This window comes from Drosophila teissieri, chromosome X (genome assembly GCF_016746235.2).
Source record: "Drosophila teissieri strain GT53w chromosome X, Prin_Dtei_1.1, whole genome shotgun sequence".
NCBI lineage: Eukaryota > Metazoa > Arthropoda > Insecta > Diptera > Drosophilidae > Drosophila > Drosophila teissieri.
In genome coordinates this window covers 3,871,943-3,891,173 of record NC_053034.1, presented here as the reverse complement: position 1 = coordinate 3,891,173, position 19,231 = coordinate 3,871,943, and the positions used below count along the sequence as shown (strand labels likewise).

Sequence of the window (19,231 nt, the reverse complement as noted above, 5' to 3'; positions counted from 1 at the left end):
AATGAGTTTCGCTCACAAAACTTTGTTCTTTGTGCAACTTCTGGCCATCGATCCGCAAATATGGGAGTGTACCAAATGCAGTGACACAACCCAACCACCACCCACACCAGCACCACCACCAGCAGCACCACCAGCAGCACCACCAGCAGCAGCACCACCACCAACCAAATCGAACTGTCTGACCCACTCATCAATCAATCGATTGGGCGGCAAGCCATGTAAATTCTAAAGCGAATCAATATAAATGCCACCTGGCTGCTTGGCATTCAAAAATTAATTCAGATTGCAATTCCTTTGAATTATACGCATCAGCAAACTATGATTTCTCATGAAATATTAATGCCGGCATGCGACATTTGATATTTGGCGATGTGCGCTTTTGTTTTTGTGCCCCCAACGCTAGACGTTGAATTGCACTCGCAGAAAAAAAGCTAAGCAAAATGTAAGTATCTTATATTAAATGCTGGAATAACCTAAGAACGCTGGCTAAACATTTGCTAGTAGGATCCATTCAAAATGCTTTGTGTTCAAATAAATAGTTAATAATAGTAGTTAATAGGCTTTGGCTTATTCTTGCAGTGTACCCAAAGGGCCGTGACCAACTTCGTTATCATTGTCAACATGCCGTTGAGTGCCGAGACTCGAGACCCGAAAACCGAAACCCAAGCACAAACCCCCAGTCCCGAGTCCCGATTCTCGATTCTCCATTCTCGATTCAGAATTTCGAGTCCTTCGTCCTCGCTGCCGCATAATCAGAGCAATTTCAAAGTTGCGTCTGTCAGAAAGGCACAAAATGTGGCCTTCCATTCCATACTTTGCCACCAAACTGATTTTTGCACCACCACCACCACTACTACTACCACGGGTGGCGGAATTTCTTTTTTGGTGGCCTTTTTGTTGGCACTTCCTTTTTGACACCGGCGTTCCGCTACGTTTCACGGGCTGCCATTTCACCTGGCTTCACGTCGCACGACCTCGGCGCCCATCGTGTCTATCAATGCCCGGGCGATTGTCCTCGCACAATCCGCTTGTCAGCCGGAAAATGTGAATTTATCACACGAGCACGTACGCATATTCCCCGTTGTCCTTTTTTCGGTGCCAGGAGCCAGCGGAATGGCTGGTTGTGCTGATGTGCTGGCCACCCCGCCTCCTCCGCTCCACGGTTCACATATTCGTCCAGATTAGTTAATATTCGCATTTGAATATGAGCAGCAGCAGAGCGCTTATCTGAAGCGCAGCACACGGACTTCCCCCGGACTGGAGCGCCTCTCTATGTGCTTCTCAAAGAGTCCAGCTAAGTGGGCGAAAATGCGCAGCATGTCTTAATTGCATCCTGCTGCTGGCAAATTCACTTCTGCCACAATTAATAGCCAATTCCAGTGCCAGTGCCACAGCCAGCTGCCCCCAAAGGGGTTTTCTAATCAGCGCGACAGGAGATTGTCGCGTTTCCCAGCCAATGTGGCCTGCATTCGCTTTTTCGGCATCGCCACATCTCGGCTTTGTTTCCGCCACGGCAAACGGGCCAAAACTGTGTCAGTTGCGATGCTCTTTCTTTCAAGCTGCTGCATCTGAAGGATGCCTGTATCCTTGGGAATGGAGAGTGAAATGATTCAAGCACTCAAATAGGACTACCAAAAACTATTGTCTTATTTACTTATACAAAATGATTATACAATAATTGCTAACAAACAATTTATTGGACTTTTCCTTGCAGTGCCACTACTTGATTTCTGTGATGACCAGCAGGGGATCGCCATCGTCGGCAAAGGGATTCGGATTGGGATCACTTTGGCGGTAGAAATGTGGCGGCAAGTTCGGCTTTTCTGCTCTGGCCGGGATCTGCGCACTTTGGTGGCACTGCGGTTTCTGTGGACTCGCCATCTGGAACTGACGCCGCGGAATGGGCACCCAAACGTGGTGGCGTGCCTGCAGGACATCCTGTCGGTGCATGCGATTGGCCCGGCAGATGTGGCCAATGCTGGTGTCGTACTTCAGGGCCAGACGGGTCATCGTGTCCTCGGCGGAGATCGAATGTCGTATCCAGCACTCGGAACGCATGCGACGACAGTTGCAGATATTGGGACCCTGATCGTCCGGCAGACTGGTCATAACTTTGAATTCTAGCGCAATTGTTTCTATACCTATTCCGTAGGTATTGTTATTTTTTGAATTTTTTTTTTCGTGTTGAGCACTACGGCAATGCCTACCTTTGCTTCATTATATTCGCATACTCGGCTGGTTATTCGCGCCTCCTTTGATGCCGATCATCTGTGTCAACGAATGTCTGTCCGTCTGTCTGTCTGTCTGTCTGCGGGCGTCCGATTCGCGGTTTATGCAAATTACTTGGCATACATATCGCCATCGCCAGCGCCACCGCCACCGCCAGTGCGTCGTAATCAACTCATGGGCCATCGTTGCGTATACGTAATCAACTCAGGCGACGCGTCGTGTGTGAGCGCATAATACGCCCCGTTGGCAGGCCTGCAAAGAATGGCAAATGAACGGAAAAGGATGCTGCTCTCCGTCCGGGTCAGCCGCAAAGGTGTCGTCATCTTCGTCAGCATTGGGGTATTTTCGCTTTTTTCCTGTGTTTTTTCCCCCTTTTTTTGGTGCTGCTTAAGCCGCCTTGCTTATAATCCCTTCTGCGCCAGCCGTGTTTCACGCAATTCCAGCCGGGATAATGCCGTGTACTCGGCGAAAATTGGGAGTAATTTACGGATTAGTCATGGACTTGGTTAATGCGACTTGGTTATATTTATTACAACGTACGCACTTTAACAGATGAAATTGTTAAAGGATTGCAATGGGTTTTGAGGCAGAACTAAGTTGAAGAGTAAGTAAGTTTAACTATACCTTTTTTGCCATTTCAATGGCAGTCCCCTAGCGCGACTTAACTCATAAATTGGAAAAGAATACACAGGCAGCCCTTGGTTGAATCTGTCCTCACATCCGCATCCGCATCCAATTGGATTTGTTTACTTCACTTTGCATTGGATGAGGCCCAATTTGATTTCGGCAAACAGCCTACGCAACAAAGTAACCCCTTGTATTTGGCATCATGTATGATTCCAGCCATATTCCTTCGTTTGTCAATGGCTTCATTTGCCTGCCCTAAGATATGCGAAATTGATATGAATTGATATGAATGACAAAATCGGCAAAGGCGGGAAAGGATTCGCCCCCATTTGGCTTTCTGGGCTTCCAAGTATCGGATTGCCAGCGTTTCGGGGTAATCTAGTGTGAAGTCGCTGGACTGGATGAATTTAATATGGGTTTAAACGGTGCTGGGTGTTCTACTTACCCCATAATTGCAGCGCATCTATTTTTTGCTAGCTTTAAAAATACTTTTGAAATATAATATAATTCGGGCAACATTCAATCTGGATCCCATTAGCATTCGCTTACAAATCAAATGCGCTGGGTATTCGTCGAGCGTGAATAAATCATTCCAAAACATGATTCTAGAGATCAGGAGTATTAACTCAAATGCCACAGACTGACACACAACCGCTGGCCACTCAAAAGGAAGGCGAGCAATCTCGAAATGGCCGATGCCGCCGGGCCGCAGGACTCCAGGACTCCCAGGACGGAGCGCTACGCCACGGACGGGCAGATACCCAGGTGCCGGAAGACCCGGTTCTTCGTAGTCCTGATGCTCTTCACGGGCATGGCCAATGCCTACGTGATGCGCACCAACATGTCCGTGGCGATTGTGGCCATGGTCAACCACACGGCCATCTCGGATGCCAGGTCGTCGCCTCAAGCGAAGGAGCGGGATGGTGACTTCGAGTGGAGCTACAAGCTGCAGGGCTACATCCTCTCCAGCTTCTTCTACGGCTATGTGCTCACCCAAATACCCTTTGGCCTGATGATCAAGTACTATGGCGCTCGCCACTTCCTCGGCTGGGGCATGATGATCAACTCGCTGGCCGCCTTCTTCGTGCCGATCTCGGCGAGATCGGGCGGCGCCATCGGGCTGTGTGTGGTGCGCTTCATCCAGGGCCTGGGCGAGGGACCCATTGTGCCCAGCTCCCACTCCCTGCTGGCCCAGTGGGTGCCGCCGGACGAGCGATCGCTGGCCGGCGCCGCCGTCTATGCGGGCGCCCAGTTCGGCACGATAGTATCGATGCCGCTGAGCGGCCTGCTGGCCCACTACGGCTTCGATGGCGGCTGGCCATCGATCTTCTACGTGTTCGGGCTGCTCAGCACCATCTGGTGCGTGATCTTCATCTGGCTGGTGCAGGAGAGTCCGGCGGTGAGCACTCGCATCTCGGAGGCGGAGCGGCGGCACATCATCGCGGCCATTTGGCAGGCGGAGACGGAGCAGGCCAGGGGCAGCATACCATTTGTGGGCATTGCGAAGTCGATGCCCTTCTATGCCATTCTGGTGGCCCATGCCGGGCAGAACTATGGCTATGAAACGCTGATGACCATGCTGCCCACCTACATGTACAGAGTGCTCGACGTGAACATCCAGGCCAACGGGCTAATCTCCTCGCTGCCCTACCTGGCCATGTGGCTACTGGCCATTGTGTTTGGCATCGTGGCGGACTGCCTCATCCGGCGCAACTGCTCCATCGCCGTGGTGCGCAAGCTGATGAACAGCCTGGGCCAGTACGGACCCGCTGTGGCGCTAATCTGCGTGGGCTTTGTGAACCACAGCCTTTGGCTGACCTGCGTGACTTTCATCCTGGGCATGGGACTGAACGGTGCCATCTACAGCGGCTTCAAGATCAATCACCTGGACCTGTCGCCGCGCTTCGCCGGCCTGCTGGTCTCCATAACCAACTGCGTGGCCAATTTGGTGGGTCTGCTGGCGCCCATGGTCGCCGGCCATGTGATCGATCCCAAGCCCAGCGTGGAGAACTGGCGGATTGTGTTCTATATTGCCGCTGGCCTGTTTGTGTTCACCGCCAGCTTCTACAACGTGTTTGCCAGCGGCAAGCCGCAATGGTAAGCTCGTTAATAATAAGAGGAAATCGAAAAGTGGGGAAAAAACGAGTCTCTTGTAATAATGGAAACTAAAACACACAGTCTGCTGCCACAGACATGGAAGCTCCAACTGAAACTGAAACTAAAACTGAAACTAAAACCGGACGACGGCCATCGGGACGGCGGGACATCAGGACATCAATCAAATGGCCGCATGTCCTTTGGCCTGGCCGGGCCATTTAATTTCGCATTTGTGCCATTTATTTTATGGCACATTTCTGGGCCTAATTAGCAGGGTTCGGATGGCCACTTGTCCCCGTCATGGTTTCTGGCCAAAACATTCGCCAGCAACCGAAAATTGTCAGGCCATCAGCAGGGCGTTTGTAAATTAACAATGATTTATTCGAACTTGTCTGTTCCAACGAAACTCGAACATTTTCGGCTCGTGTTTTTGGCAGGCACATCAAATGCTTACTTATGAAACTTTTTTTTAAATGTCAGTAGTTTATTGGCGCAACTGTAGCAAATGCGATTTTGCACTTCTTTCTGCACTTATGTACACATAAAGATAAACGTGTTTGACATTTGATGGCTTTTGATGGCCCGAGTTGTTAGAAGGAGTTGACTGGATTCGAATGAGATTATGTGCGCATCACCTTCGATTTGCGTGGACCTCTAAACTGCCCCAGTTAATCTGTGACTCGTAATCCATTAAGCTTTTCAATTTCGCCCCCTGTCAGCCAGCTGCAGCTAACCTTCCCCCAAATCAGGTTAAACACGCTCACTGATGTCTCCATCATCCGTTGGCCAAATGGGTAAGGGGCACAGGGGCACAGGAGGTGGGGGGGCACCGGAGGTGGAGGCCAAAGCGTTCCGGCAAGTTTAAGCAGCTTAAGTTTCATTGCAACAATAATTTGCGTGCGATAGCAGCAGCCAGTGCCATACGGGTGCACACATACATACACAAGTAGATACGTAGATACATACATAGTAGATACATAGATACTCACTCGTGTATACAGATGCAGAGTTGCGCGTCCAGGCCCACAGATACCCACCTGCCCACGCCCGCCCACAGACACCTGGTGGCCACAGAATGTTCGCCACTCTTGTAATAACCAGCGAGCAGGAGCACAAGGACACAAGGACACCACCAGAGTGGGTGGATGTGTGGGTGGCGATACTGGGATGCTGGGTGCTCCAGCTCCAGCTCCAGCTCCTGGCTGACTGCTGCCAAAGTTGGCCAGAATGTTAACTTGTCTGCACGTTTCGTTTTGTCGCCAGTGAAGCGACTAGATAGGGCGGGACATGTAATTGGGTTTTCACTTGATTCAACATGCGCCAAAATGTCAAAGTGCACCGCAAGTTTCCTCGTCTATTTCCCAGCTGCAGCTGCAGCTCCTCTGCTTTTCTCCAGTTGCCGCTTTTTGCTGCCCGCTTTTTATTCGGATTTGGATTTTTGAAAACCGACTCCAACTGAGGCTCGTACTCGTATTCGTATCCGGGTTTCGACTTGGATTCCCCGAGAATTCAGGTGACGCTGAAAACTGGCAACACAGCATGGATTTGATAAATCTCCCAGGAGTAAGGATACCTATGTGTGTATGGTATGGCAATTGATTACCTTAGTGATACCAGCAGTCCCTGTTTGGAGCTATGTGCCCTTTAATTATGATAAAATAACTCAAAGAAAACGTTGCTGACTTAACAAACTAGTGATTGTTTCTTTTAAAAGGAATTATCGAATAGAATTTCGTGATACAAATCATTTTGAAATTGAAAATATATTTTTACTTGAATATTCCTATGCACATATGTAATATTGAGGGTCCACTGTAGCCGGAAATCCGTTGCTCTCTTGTCCAGCTGCAAATCCCCGCCGCGGATTGAGTGTTTTCATTATTTGGCTTTCACATATATGTACATATATATATATATATATGTATGTATGTATATATGCCAATGCATATCGGCATTAACATCTCTATATCCCCAGCTGAATGGCGACTGTAATCGGTTTTTGGCATTTGCTGTGCTGGACGCCATTATTTTCTGGTGCAACAATGCGCTAATTAGGCGTCGATTCCCAAATACCGTCGCTAATTCCATGCCCCTCAGCATATTGGCAGAGCCGCCGATTGCAGCGCAAGCCGGAGCTTAAAAAAGATTCATTTGGCTAATTAAATGTCATAATTCCAGCATTTTGTAAGCGGCCTTTGGCCATTTTCCATTTCCCATTTCACTGTTTGCACTGTTTTCACTGCGTTTGCGTCCGCATTTTGGCCTCTGTCGCCTGCTAATCCAATTCAGCAAAACTAATGGCAGTGAGCCTGTGAAAATGTCCATCAGGTTTTTCTGTAATTCCTTCTTTAGTTTTGAGTACACACTCATACCATCGAGCAACTCGAACGGCAACGGCATTCAAATCAGAAACAGAGCCCCCAAAGAACCTACTTTTGTGCGATTCCGATGTTTACGCTTCGATATTGAAAAGTTACGATAATGTGACTGGCTCCGTAACTTCGACTCCTGTCTTCGATTTGTGGCTCTCGAGTGCAGCCCGCTCGAGTGGGCGTAGTGGGCGGAGTGGGCGTGGCCGCACCCTGGACTCGGATTCAGAAGCTGCTCGTTATGACTGCAGAGAGCGAAAAGCTGCAAGGTGGATATTTTGCAAACATATTTCTAAAGTGTCTTGTGAGTTTACTAACAGGAAAGACAGTTTTGCCACTGATTTCATTATCAAGAAATATGAATAATACTCACTCAATCGCATTCGATTCGCTTTGATTCACCCAACTACATATGTATTTTCTCGCAGTCTGCAGCTCTTGTGTGTCTGTGCTTTTGACAAATAAGCAATTTATAAATCATTTTTATTTCCATTCTTGGAGCACACCACTTGCATACTTAGCCCCACCCCCCTCCCCCCCAAATGTCCAGAGCTCGTTTATTGATTTTACCAATTTGTTTGTTTTACTTATATGCACATATGTATATGGTTTAGTTGGAGTTTTTGCTGTTACTGCTGGTTCGAAAACCGAAATAGGACATGGATGGAAAAACCAAATCGAAGCACTCAGCTCGCGACCCAAATACCTATCGTATGCTAGATACATATACATAGATATATATACATATAAAGCTGTGGATATATAAATGCCTGGGCGCAATTGGATATGGGATAACAATGTGGCGAGGTCGATGGTCAATTGCCCGGCCAAATCATCCATAAAAAATGACTAGTTTTTCCTGCCGAAGTGCCAGTAAGCCCCACTCCACAGTAAAGACCCGCTAACAAGCCCCGAACACAAACGCAAACTCCCAAAAACGCAATGCTTGGCTTTGGCATGGCAACCGCAGACTTTGGACTGCGAACCTCGAACATCGAAGCCTTGTGACCAAAGGCAATAGCTTAACCATTGATTTGGTTAATGGCTTAGGCGTGAGGCAGCGGGGCAGGGGGTCAAAGGTGAACGGGGGAAGCCGCAGTTTGCAGTAGTGCTCCAAACCAGTAGAAACCAAACGACTCCCCGCTGTCCAATTTCAGTTGCGCGTGACAGATGTCAATGCTAGCCGCATAAACGGATGCATTCCGCAGGTGAAGCACATATATATACATACATATATATGGGCATTGCATTCTCAGCAGGGCCAAAAGATATTAGTTCCCAATATTCAAATACATTTAATAAATAAATTTAAGCAGCTGTGCCAGTTTCGATTTCATTAAGGCATTTAATACGAGTATTTCAGCAATGGATTTGCGCGATAAATAGCCTACTGAAATAATAGCGAGACAAGTGCGCAGAAATGCCGAAAAATTGCGTATAAAATTGTTGCAAAGACTAACATTATTTTATTGCAAATTGCGCTGTAGATAGCGCAGCGTGAAAAATGGCAAATGCAATGCACTTTTTGGGGGCAAATTCGAATTTAAAGGCGCGGCCCACGCTCGCTATTTTCTCATTTTCTGGGAAATCTCGTTAGTGAAAATGATACTCAACCGCAGGCGAGTGCACACAGTCACACAGTCACACGGTCACACGGCCACACATACAGATGCAAATGCGGGGGATTCATGGATGTGACGGCTGCTGCCACTGAAAATGCAACAACTGCGGCACCGGAAGTGCACTTATGCCGCGCACTTCTATTTCCGCTGCTGTTTCAGTTTCGCAGTTCGCAGTTTGCCGTTTGCCGTTCGCCGTTCGTCGTTTGCCGTTTGCCGATAAAGATTGATGGCGGCCGGAGGTCAAAGTGTACCCACAGAACTCGCCCGAAAACCAAAAACCGAAAACCGAAAACCAAACTACCCAATCCACCCACCTAATTTGCCCATAATTCGTTTCAATCGATAGATCAACGATGGCTAATTCTTTGCGTCAGGCATGCATCTGCACTATTTGCCAATTAAATGCTAATAAAACATTGCTTGATTAGTTACTCGACAACAACAACAATCATTGGATTTTGTGATGATTACAAACAGTTGCATTAAGTTCCATGATTGATTAATGCACGGCTTATTTATAGGCTGCTTCATTGAAAGTGTGCCACTTCCAATTGAATAAGCGTGTAATGCACTTGATTGATTGTCCAACTCACTGATGACCCACTCACATATGTAGCCTAATTAACTGCGCGTTCAAGGAGTCTAAATTTAAATTATTTGGTATCAAATGCGCTGTGACTTTTCTACATTTTTGTGAGTACTGAGAGTAGTGAGCTTTGTGGGGGCGGAAGTGTCAAGATTGGAGGCCGTGTCAAACTTCTTAAGCTTGCTTGGCTCGATTAAGATTCCAGTCGGAGTGCTGCCGAGCCATTCGATTGATGGATTGATAAACCAAACGATTGACAGTTGGCCATTCAGCCAGCCAGCGAAGCGGAGTTTGTCATTCACTTTTCCCTCGAATGCCGACACGTTGCCAACACATTTGCCAAGCTTGATGGCTGGGCGATGGGTGGCGGTGGGTGGGAAAATGCTGGAAAATGCCACGTGTCTAGCGATGTGTCGCCATGCGATTTGAAAATATTTGCCAGCGTCGAGGCGAAAATTGTAAATAATAATAAACGGTTTATAGGCGCGGCGTTGACAACGATATCCCGATGATGGCAACAATGAGAACTAAACAGACACACACACACACATGGTGTGCATGTGGGACTTGAGAGTCATCACCACCCACCACCCCTTCCCCCCCTTCGAAGAAAGGCACGGAAGGACAACAAAAGCTAAAGCCGCACATGGTTGTTGTTGCCTTAAGTAATCCGATTTAAAATGCACCAAATACATAATACACCCGCACAATCGCATTCGCATACGATCACGTCGACTTTCAGTACCCCACCCCCATTCCTGCCCACTTTCCCACTCCCACTGGCTTTCCCACACGGCTAGAAATTAAGCATAAACGGAAGCGAGCATATATTAAGAGTCTTAAAACGCAAAACTGCACAGCTTTCAGTTGGCCAGCTCTGTGAAAAGTGTCCAAAAAAAGCTAGTGAAAGTAGAAATTAGGAGAATACATACATATATTCGATTATTGAAACGACTCCAATGCAGATTAGGCATGAGCATATCCAGCATAGCATTCAGCATAGAAGGTTTAGTAATTTTTTATGGTGCACTGCCTTACTTAACACCCACACCCATTTTCCTGCCATTTTCCCCCCATTTTCCTCACGTTTATCCCTTCAGAACTCGCATTTGTCCTCAGTGCTGGTGGTGTTGTTAGTGTTGGATAACGTCAAACTACATATCGTACTTATAGTATATAGCCGGGCTTTCGGTCCTCCTTATCCCCACAAACCCCCCCTCCCCCCTCCACCGATTCAGCCCCCCTTTTTCGAAGGCAATGTGGGTTTTGTATTTTGCGCATTACTTGCTTATTTTTTACGGTCCCAGTGTGCATGTGAATGTGCGAGTATTTGAGTGTGTGTGTGTGTGTGAGCGCTTCTTTTTTTTTTTGTTACCCATGTATCTGTGTGTGTGTGTGAGTAATATTACTCTGTTGTCGTCGCCAACGTCAGCAAAGTTGTCGCCCTCAAATTCAATCTGCATTTTATTCCATTTTATTTTACTTTCCAACGCCCAACTTTAAATATATCTAACTACATGACAAGGTCGAGCGATGGGCGGTGGGCGTTGGGCGGTAGGTGGTGTTTTCGTTGGGTGGGCTGCTCACCAACAACAATGGCAATGAATACGGTGGGTGTAATCTACAGTAATCTGGCAACAGCAACAGCAACAGCAACAGCAACAAAGTGAATAAAGTGATGACAAAAGTAAACTGTATCCAAAACAAAACCCCAATGAAGTTTATGATTTCGATTCTGGCCAACTAGAGAATAGAATTCAACTGTAGGTATATTAACATTGCATGCAATTCATGCCGAGGGCACAAAACTAAACTGTACAATAAAATGCTATATAACTGAAGAGGGGGAGAAACAAAAAGCATTTTATGATTTCCATTTTGATTTTGCACTATAAGAGGATATTTCACGCACGAAATAGGAGTTATTCTATTTTACTCTTGCAGCTTTTTAATGTGCAGCCAATAAATGCTGAAGGATTATGTATTCAATTCTTTGAATACACATCAAATTGTTTGTGGTCGCATAAATAAATGCATTCATTTGTGGGCAGCGGCAACGGTGCGTATGTGCAATGCGGCACTGCCTGTTCCTTAGTTAAAACAACAGCATATGAGCAACATGTAAAGATACTCCATTTGTTGCATTCAACAAATAATAGATCATTTCATGTGCCCAACATTATGACAAATTCACAAATTACCAGTTTCATCCGCTTATTCGCTTATCCGCTTGTAAATGTATAAATGTATAAATAATCTCGCCCGCTGAAAAGAACTTCAATATTATTTAGGGGGCTTAGGCCGTGATTGTGCCGAATTCCCGTGGGCAGCGGGAAATCTCAATCGCCAGCAGGCGAATATATTTGCATACACATTTAAGAGCACGGCAACTTTTTGGCCGTTTTGCTGGTCGAAAATGTGTTGCCTACATTCGGGCGCTGTTTGTTTATTAGTCAATGCATTATGGGATTTCATTAGCATGCCATATTTGCCGGGATCGGCAATTCAATGGGAGCGGATGAAAAATGAAGCCAAGTGTTGACAATGCGAGAAGGGGTCAGTCAGGGGAAGGGAAGTGAAGGGGGTATACTGGAAACTGGAAAGAGACCTCACTATACGCATTCGACATGCCCACATTGTTGAGGGGGCGTGTTTTATCAGCATATTAACGATTATTTTCGACATTGCATATGAATACATAAATAAACAAAAATACGCCATCAACAAATATAAATGCATGTGCAAATAAAGCTCATGTGCGGTGTGGGTGTGTGTGTGCGCGTGTAGCAATAATAACAATAACAATGTAAAATCGCTTAGATTTCAACCGCAGAGGAAGGGAGAGGGGCGTGTGTGTGTGAAAGAGATGGGCGAGGAACAAGAGAAAGGCGGAACGGAACGGAAGCGGAGAATTGCAATCGACGAGGAGCTCGAGCCAGAAATAAAGGCAAAAAGCAGCAGAGAAGCGGAAGCTGCTACGTGGAAGCTCGGGAGCCTGGAAAAAAGTTATTCGAAATGCCTCTGGGCACGTACAATCCATTCATTCAGCAAATACCAATAATAGACACGTACGGCAAGCGCCGTGCGAGTGGGACGGCCATCTGGTGTGCGACAGAGACGGGCGTATGTTCGGGCTGTGTGCGGCGAAGAAATGAAGGCATTTGAAAATGGCACAGAACACAAAAGTCAATGAATAAGCAGCCAGTGCAAGTAAAGCAAATTTGCTAAAGACAATGGGACTTTCGAGAGGAGTGAAGGGGGACGGACAAGTGGATACACCGAAAGAAAGATTCGATTAAAGTCATTTGAACGTGCCATTTCAAATTGAAAATCACACCTACATGCTACTCATTCAATTCAAATATTTTGGCACCAACAAATTGAATAAATCTATAAAAATTCCCCATTTTAAGGTGAGGTGAATTGTCTAACCTTAAATAAATATTATTATTTGTGTCACATATATAATTTTTCTGCCTGCACTAGAAGGATATTCAGCGGAAAAGGGCAGGAAGTACGCCCAAGTATGGAACGATGCGACACACATGGCATAAGAAAACAATATGGCAAAACAATTTAGATAAGTTCAAACAACTGCCGTTCCGCCCAAGAAACCCCATCCCGTCCTCCATGCCTCGATTCCTCGATGCCCCGTCCGGAAAACGCCTTGGAATGAAAATGTTTTTCTTGGCTAGGAATGCTGGGCCTGCAGGGCGAGAACTAGGAGGGGGTCGGTGAGGTGGCTTCCCGCCATGTTAAAATAATAGTTGCGTTTCTCCAACTCTCCGCCTTCAGCTCCTGCTCCGGCATATCTCCCATTTGACTTTCATCTTTTCCGCCGTGTGCTGCGATCGTTAATCACCGCCGGGGGGTTAAGGCTGGCGCCCAAGGGTTAAGGGGCCTCCCCCGGCGAGGGAAGTGCGTGCCATCCTGCAAGATCCCATCGCGCCGAAACTCGCCCACGTCATCGTCCCTGGCCCTTCTGTATATTTGTCATGACATTGCAGTTTTCAAGTTAAGTTCCTATGGAATTTTCATTTTCCTCGCCGAGTACCAAAAATATTTATGGCTGGCAACGGCGGGGAGTGGTGGGGAAGGGGGGCGTTGGAAAATGCAGAAGCCGAAGGAAGTGCGGGAGGAAGCGTTGACAGACAAGCCCCAAGTAATTTGACCAAGTTCAAAGTAATGTTTTGAGTGCCGGCAATAAAAAAATGAAATATTGAGATTAAGCTAAACGCCACTTCTAGACGACTGGTGTATTACCCTGTGAAAATTAACCTAACCGCATTCTCCGAATTTCCTTTACGATGCTTTCCCAATGCTTCTTTCTATTGCAATTTTTTATGCTATCCTATCGCAAGTCATAAAAGTACGCAGTGCCTGGTTTTGTGTCTCCCGCAAAATACTTGTATTTTACGACCCAATTGAACCATATAAACCATTCGTTTATGGCCCAAGCTTGTGCGCTTTTGCAGGGTATTATGATGGGTACGAAAAGAAGGAATTGAAGGGAAACTGCATTCATTCCTTAATGTGCCCCAACAGCTTGTCAAGTCTTTGTTTTTCTTGTTGCCCTTTTGTTGTCAGCTTAAGCTGATACCTCCCACCGTCCAATGTCCACTGTCCACCGCCCCCTTAAGCACCCAGTGGCCCAGGGGTGGCCCCCCGTCGTCGCCTCACTAAACCCATTAAAACGTCATAATCAACATAATCATAAAGATAATGCATAACAGAACAGAGGGGGGAATTTGTACGCTGGTCAGCCATTTTTGCCCCGCCTCCCATCACTTGCTTTCTCCCGCTTTCTTCCCCTTTCTTCGCAACTCTCTCCCGGCTTTCTCTCATTATTATTTCGCCAAGCTCGGCCACAAAAGGCGACTAAAGCCTGACCTTTGCTTAATTATGGTAATTAGCACACACAAAAAAATGGCCAAGTCGCGCCAAAGAGGCAAAACCAAACGGAATGGAACGGAACCGAACAGAACAGAGCGAAACAGAGAGGAAGGGAAGGGCAAGGAAAGGAAGGGAGAGGAGGAGAAGGAGTGGCAGTGGGTCGGAAGGACGCAGGACTCTTGGGAGCGAGCGAGCTGAAAGCTAAGCATGCAAAATTACTGACCCAATGCATTGGAAGAAATTAAGATACACTTAACGCTCGATTCTCAAAATGTACACTCTCAACTCTCGTTCTTCATAGTTATTCCAAGGACCACTGTAACTTATGAAGTTTTATAAAATTAATTAACAAATCTAGCCTAAACATTTGACCAGAATCATTCGCTAGATTGCCTACAGTGTATTGGCAGGATTTTAAGCTGGAACAGCAGCTGCAAGTCCGTCCACTGGATGTGAATGTGGATGATGACGTTGACAACGACGTGGAAGGACCAAAGCTGCTGTCCTGATATAAATATTAAAACACACAGAAAGAAAAGAAGAAAAACACAGGACAGCGAGCGAAAAAAGTGAGCAGCAGGCAAAAGCTGAAAGCTGAAAGCCGAAAGTGAATTGCTTCCGCATTTTCGTTCGCTTTAAGCGGCGCTCAAGTGGCGACCATGCCTCCAAAAAACCACCCGTCTCCAACAGAAAAAAAAGAACTCGCAATAATATTATGCAATATTTGTTTCACTTTGTCCTGGCCATGCTTCACTTTTTTTGTTGCCTCTGTTGTTGCGCTGCTTTTGCGTTTAATTTGCGCATTTCATTTAATTTGCCGTGAATTTGCGGGCCATTCATTTTGTGTTTGTTCTGGGGCAAAACGGTGCGCGAGGGTTAAGGCTCTCGGGCAAGCGGCGGCCAAGGGGTTAAGGGGTTAAGGGGGATTGCCGGCTAAGTGGGGACAACTTCCGCTGCTGTCAAGTTGAGGTGCGCCCTTTGTTGCGCAAATTATTATAGTCTGCAGTCTGCAGTCTGCACTTTTCATTTTGCACTGCAGTTTCGCCTTAAAAATTCTGCTGCGTACTTTCAGGGGCGAACTTTTTATCAAAATTAGCCTGTTTTCGGCACATTTCATTACTTTATGCACCAGGCGATCATAATCAGCAGTAGGTTTCTACTAGAAACGAAATGATCGTTGGCCACTTCCTGACATTTCTGTTTGCCTGGTATCTGAAATCCAGAATCTCTCAATTTTCCCAACAAAACTCGGATCAAAAACGCACTCCTGTGACTTTCGTTCTAGGAGCAAGTCATAAATATAACATAACATACACATTATGTTAATCCGTCCATTTTCACCTTTACATCAATAATCTATGTTAATGTAATAAATAAATACAGAAAGTTCGGCTGCAAATGTTATTAAACTGTAACATTTTGAGTTTCGGACACCAGGCGCGCAGAAAGATCAGCACGTGCAAAACAATCAGCTGATCAGTTTAAAAGGCGCTTAGATAGAGATGCCCGCGTGCCTCTCCTTATCGGCACGCGCCCATGTAATGCAAGGGACTTTCGTGCCTATCGTGCCAAAATCGTGACACGCACACAAGAACAACGTGGTCGCTCATCACTGCGCTGCACTCAGAACCCAAGTAACGGATGCGCTGCTCTCCTATTGGTCGAATGAGATCGAAAGGGCAGCCATCTTGAATAAGGGCGGCCATCATGCAAAGGATCAGCTGTTTCAATTGATTTCGAGCTGCCAGCAGCTGCTTGCTGCGGATTCTGTTCGCCTGGTATCTGGGATCCCAAAAGTGGCAATTTGACTGGGGAAAATGATGCCGGGTCGGGAATTTTGGGCGAGATTTGTGAATTCTCGGTGGCTTAGCACCAGGCGAACATAAATTTGCGTAGGGAGCAAGCTGACATGATCGTTGCCTGCTGACGGGAAAAAGTGTAGGGCGGCCATTATGAAAAAACTTATGTTGCTGGCTTCCTATTGGCCTAATGGCGACTGAAGAGATGGAAAGGGCAGCCATCATGAAAAAGGGCGGCCATCATGCAAGAGGATCAGCTGTTTTAAATAAATTCAAGCAACCAGCTGACACTTTCTACGGATTCTGTTCGCCTGGTATCTGGGATCCCAAAAGTGGCAATTTGACTGGGAAAAATGATGCCGGGTCGGAAATTTTGGGCGAGATTTATGAATTCTCGGTGGCTTAGCACCAGGCGAACATAAATTTGCGTAGGGGGCAAGCGGACGTGATCGTTGCCTGCTGACGGGAAAAAAGTGTAGGGCGGCCATTATGAAAAAACTTGTTATCCCTCCATCCTATTGGTCTAATGGCGACTGGAGAGATCGAAACGCAGCCATCTTGAATAAGGGCGGCCATCATGCAAGAGGATCAGCTGTTTCAATTGATTTCGAGCTGCCAGCGGCTGCTTGCTGCGGATTCTGTTCGCCTGGTATCTGGGATCCCAAAAGTGGCAATTTGACTGGGGAAAATGATGCCGGGTCGGGAATTTTGGGCGAGATTTGTGAATTCTCGGTGGCTTAGCACCAGGCGAACAGAAATATGCGTAGGGAGCAAGCTGACATGATCGTTGCCTGCTGACGCGAAAAAAGTGTAGGGCGGCCATTATGAAAAAACTTATGTTGCTGGCTTCCTATTGGTCTAATGGCGACTGAAGAGATCGAAAGGGCAGCCATCATGAAAAAGGGCGGCCATCATGCAAAGGATCAGCTGTTTCAATTGAATTTGAGCTGCCAGCGGCTGCTTGCTGCGGATTCTGTTCGCCTGGTATCTGGGATCCCAAAAGTGGCAATTTGACTGGGAAAAATGATGCCGGGTCGGGAATTTTGTGCGAGATTTGTGAATTCTCGGTGGCTTAGCACGAGGCGAACAGAAATTTGCGTAGGGAGCAAGCTGACATGATCGTTGCCTGCTGACGGGAAAAAGTGTAGGGCGGCCATTATGAAAAAACTTATGTTGCTGGCTTCCTATTGGTCTAATGGCGACTGAAGAGATCGAAAGGGCAGCCATCATGAAAAAGGGCGGCCATCATGCAAAGGATCAGCTGTTTCAATTGAATTTGAGCTGCCAGCGGCTGCTTGCTGCGGATTCTGTTCGCCTGGTATCTGGGATCCCAAAAGTGGCAATTTGACTGGGAAAAATGATGCCGGGACGGAAATTTTGTGCGAGATTTGTGAATTCTCGGTGGCTTAGCACCAGGCGAACAGAAATTTGCGTAGGGAGCAAGCTGACATGATCGTTGCCTGCTGATGGGTAAAAAGTGTAGGGCGGCCATTATGAAAAAGGGCGGCCATCATGCAAGAGGATCAGCTGTTTCAATTGAATTTGAGCTGCCAGCGGCTGCTTGCTGCGGATTCTGTTCGCCTGGTATCTGGGATCCCAAAAGTGGCAATTTGACTGGGAAAAATGATGCCGGGACGGAAATTTTGTGCGAGATTTGTGAATTCTCGGTGGCTTAGCACCAGGCGAACAGAAATTTGCGTAGGGAGCAAGCTGACATGATCGTTGCCTGCTGATGGGTAAAAAGTGTAGGGCGGCCATTATGAAAAAGGGCGGCCATCATGCAAGAGGATCAGCTGTTTTAATGAAATTCAAGCAACCAGCTGACACTTTCTACGTATTCTGTTCGCCTGGTGTCTGAAACCCAAAACTTGTGCCATTTGGCAGGGTTTGTTGCATCGGAAATGGGGGGATGTATGTACGGATTCGAAATAAATGGTCAAACGGAAAGGCATGCGGCTTAGTACGACTTATATTCCGTTTATAATACATAAGAGATATGTATCCTAATAGTATATCGCGAAATATAATGTATGACTCAGAATGTGTGAAACGATATGTGCTGCCAGCGAATGCCTTCTTCTCGTTGAACTCTTTCGAAAGGTCAACTGTCTGCGGCTGGCATCAATCTGGTATCGAATGCCTTAACGACTTCGTTGGCCTCATTAAAGCGTTTACCCACACACGTTCACACACACAAACACACATACACACGCTGGCACAGACACCGAATGGCTCACCCACACAGAGAAACAGGGAAAAGGGACGAGACAAGGACTTGGGGCAGTCAGTAATGTGTAATTTATTGCTTCGCTCAAATTGAAACTAAGCGCCATTAAAAAACAATAAACTAAACATGTAATAAATTCAGGCCAAACAAGCGCACACATATGCACACATGTGTGGTAAATAACAAAGCACACACGCACATACAAACAGCAAAAAACTGTTCAAAATAAATTGACCAAATCTGTTGGATAAAAGGATTTGAAAGCAATTAATTGCCAGCGCATAGAAAACTTTAAAACACCAATGGATGCAACATCTAAAACAACACATAGAAATAATAGCAACAAGGGAAGAAAACTGCACGAGCCAAATAACCGAATGCATGATGAAATTCAAAATCAATTAAATATAACAATTTTATGTTTTACAATAAACAAATATTATTATAATTTTCATCGTGTTGAACCGCCAGATTATTGCCTAAAAATGATTGCATAGCCTAAAAAGTATATTTTTTATAAAGCTAATTATTAACGCTAACTATCCTAATCACTTCTGTACAGATTTATCCAAAAAAAAATTTTCGCCAATTTTTGCATTTTCGGTAAGGGGTAACATCATCCATTTTTGCGAAAAATCGGCCAAATTGAACATTTTTAGGCTGAAACGCAACATTATTGGAAATTTTCTTACGAATTCAACGGTGTATGACATTCTATGTTTGGACAACTATTTTCGTTGTTGTAGACAAAAAACGGATTATTTTTGGCCTAAAAATTAAAA

General features: G+C 46.2%; 2 protein-coding genes across 3 annotated transcripts; one reads left to right on the top strand and one right to left on the bottom strand.

Moving 5' to 3' along the window:
• Positions 1–1,623: 1,623 nt before the first annotated feature.
• On the bottom strand, positions 1,624–2,202 carry LOC122624693. The gene has a single exon (XM_043804367.1). The coding sequence runs from the start codon at positions 2,107–2,109 to the stop codon at positions 1,720–1,722; it is 390 nt and encodes a 129-aa protein (XP_043660302.1). The 5' UTR covers positions 2,110–2,202; the 3' UTR covers positions 1,624–1,719.
• Positions 2,203–3,468: 1,266 nt separating this feature from the next.
• On the top strand, positions 3,469–12,477 carry LOC122624474 (putative inorganic phosphate cotransporter). Of its 2 annotated transcripts, XM_043804026.1 has the most exons (2): positions 3,469–4,953; positions 12,351–12,477. In XM_043804026.1, coding segments are annotated over exons 1-2 (1,410 nt in total). In that variant the 5' UTR covers positions 3,469–3,544; the 3' UTR covers positions 12,352–12,477. The 2 variants fall into 2 exon arrangements, with proteins under 2 accessions (XP_043659961.1, XP_043659960.1); XM_043804025.1 differs by lacking the exon at positions 12,351–12,477 and having other exon boundaries at positions 3,469–4,987.
• Positions 12,478–19,231: the final 6,754 nt, after the last annotated feature.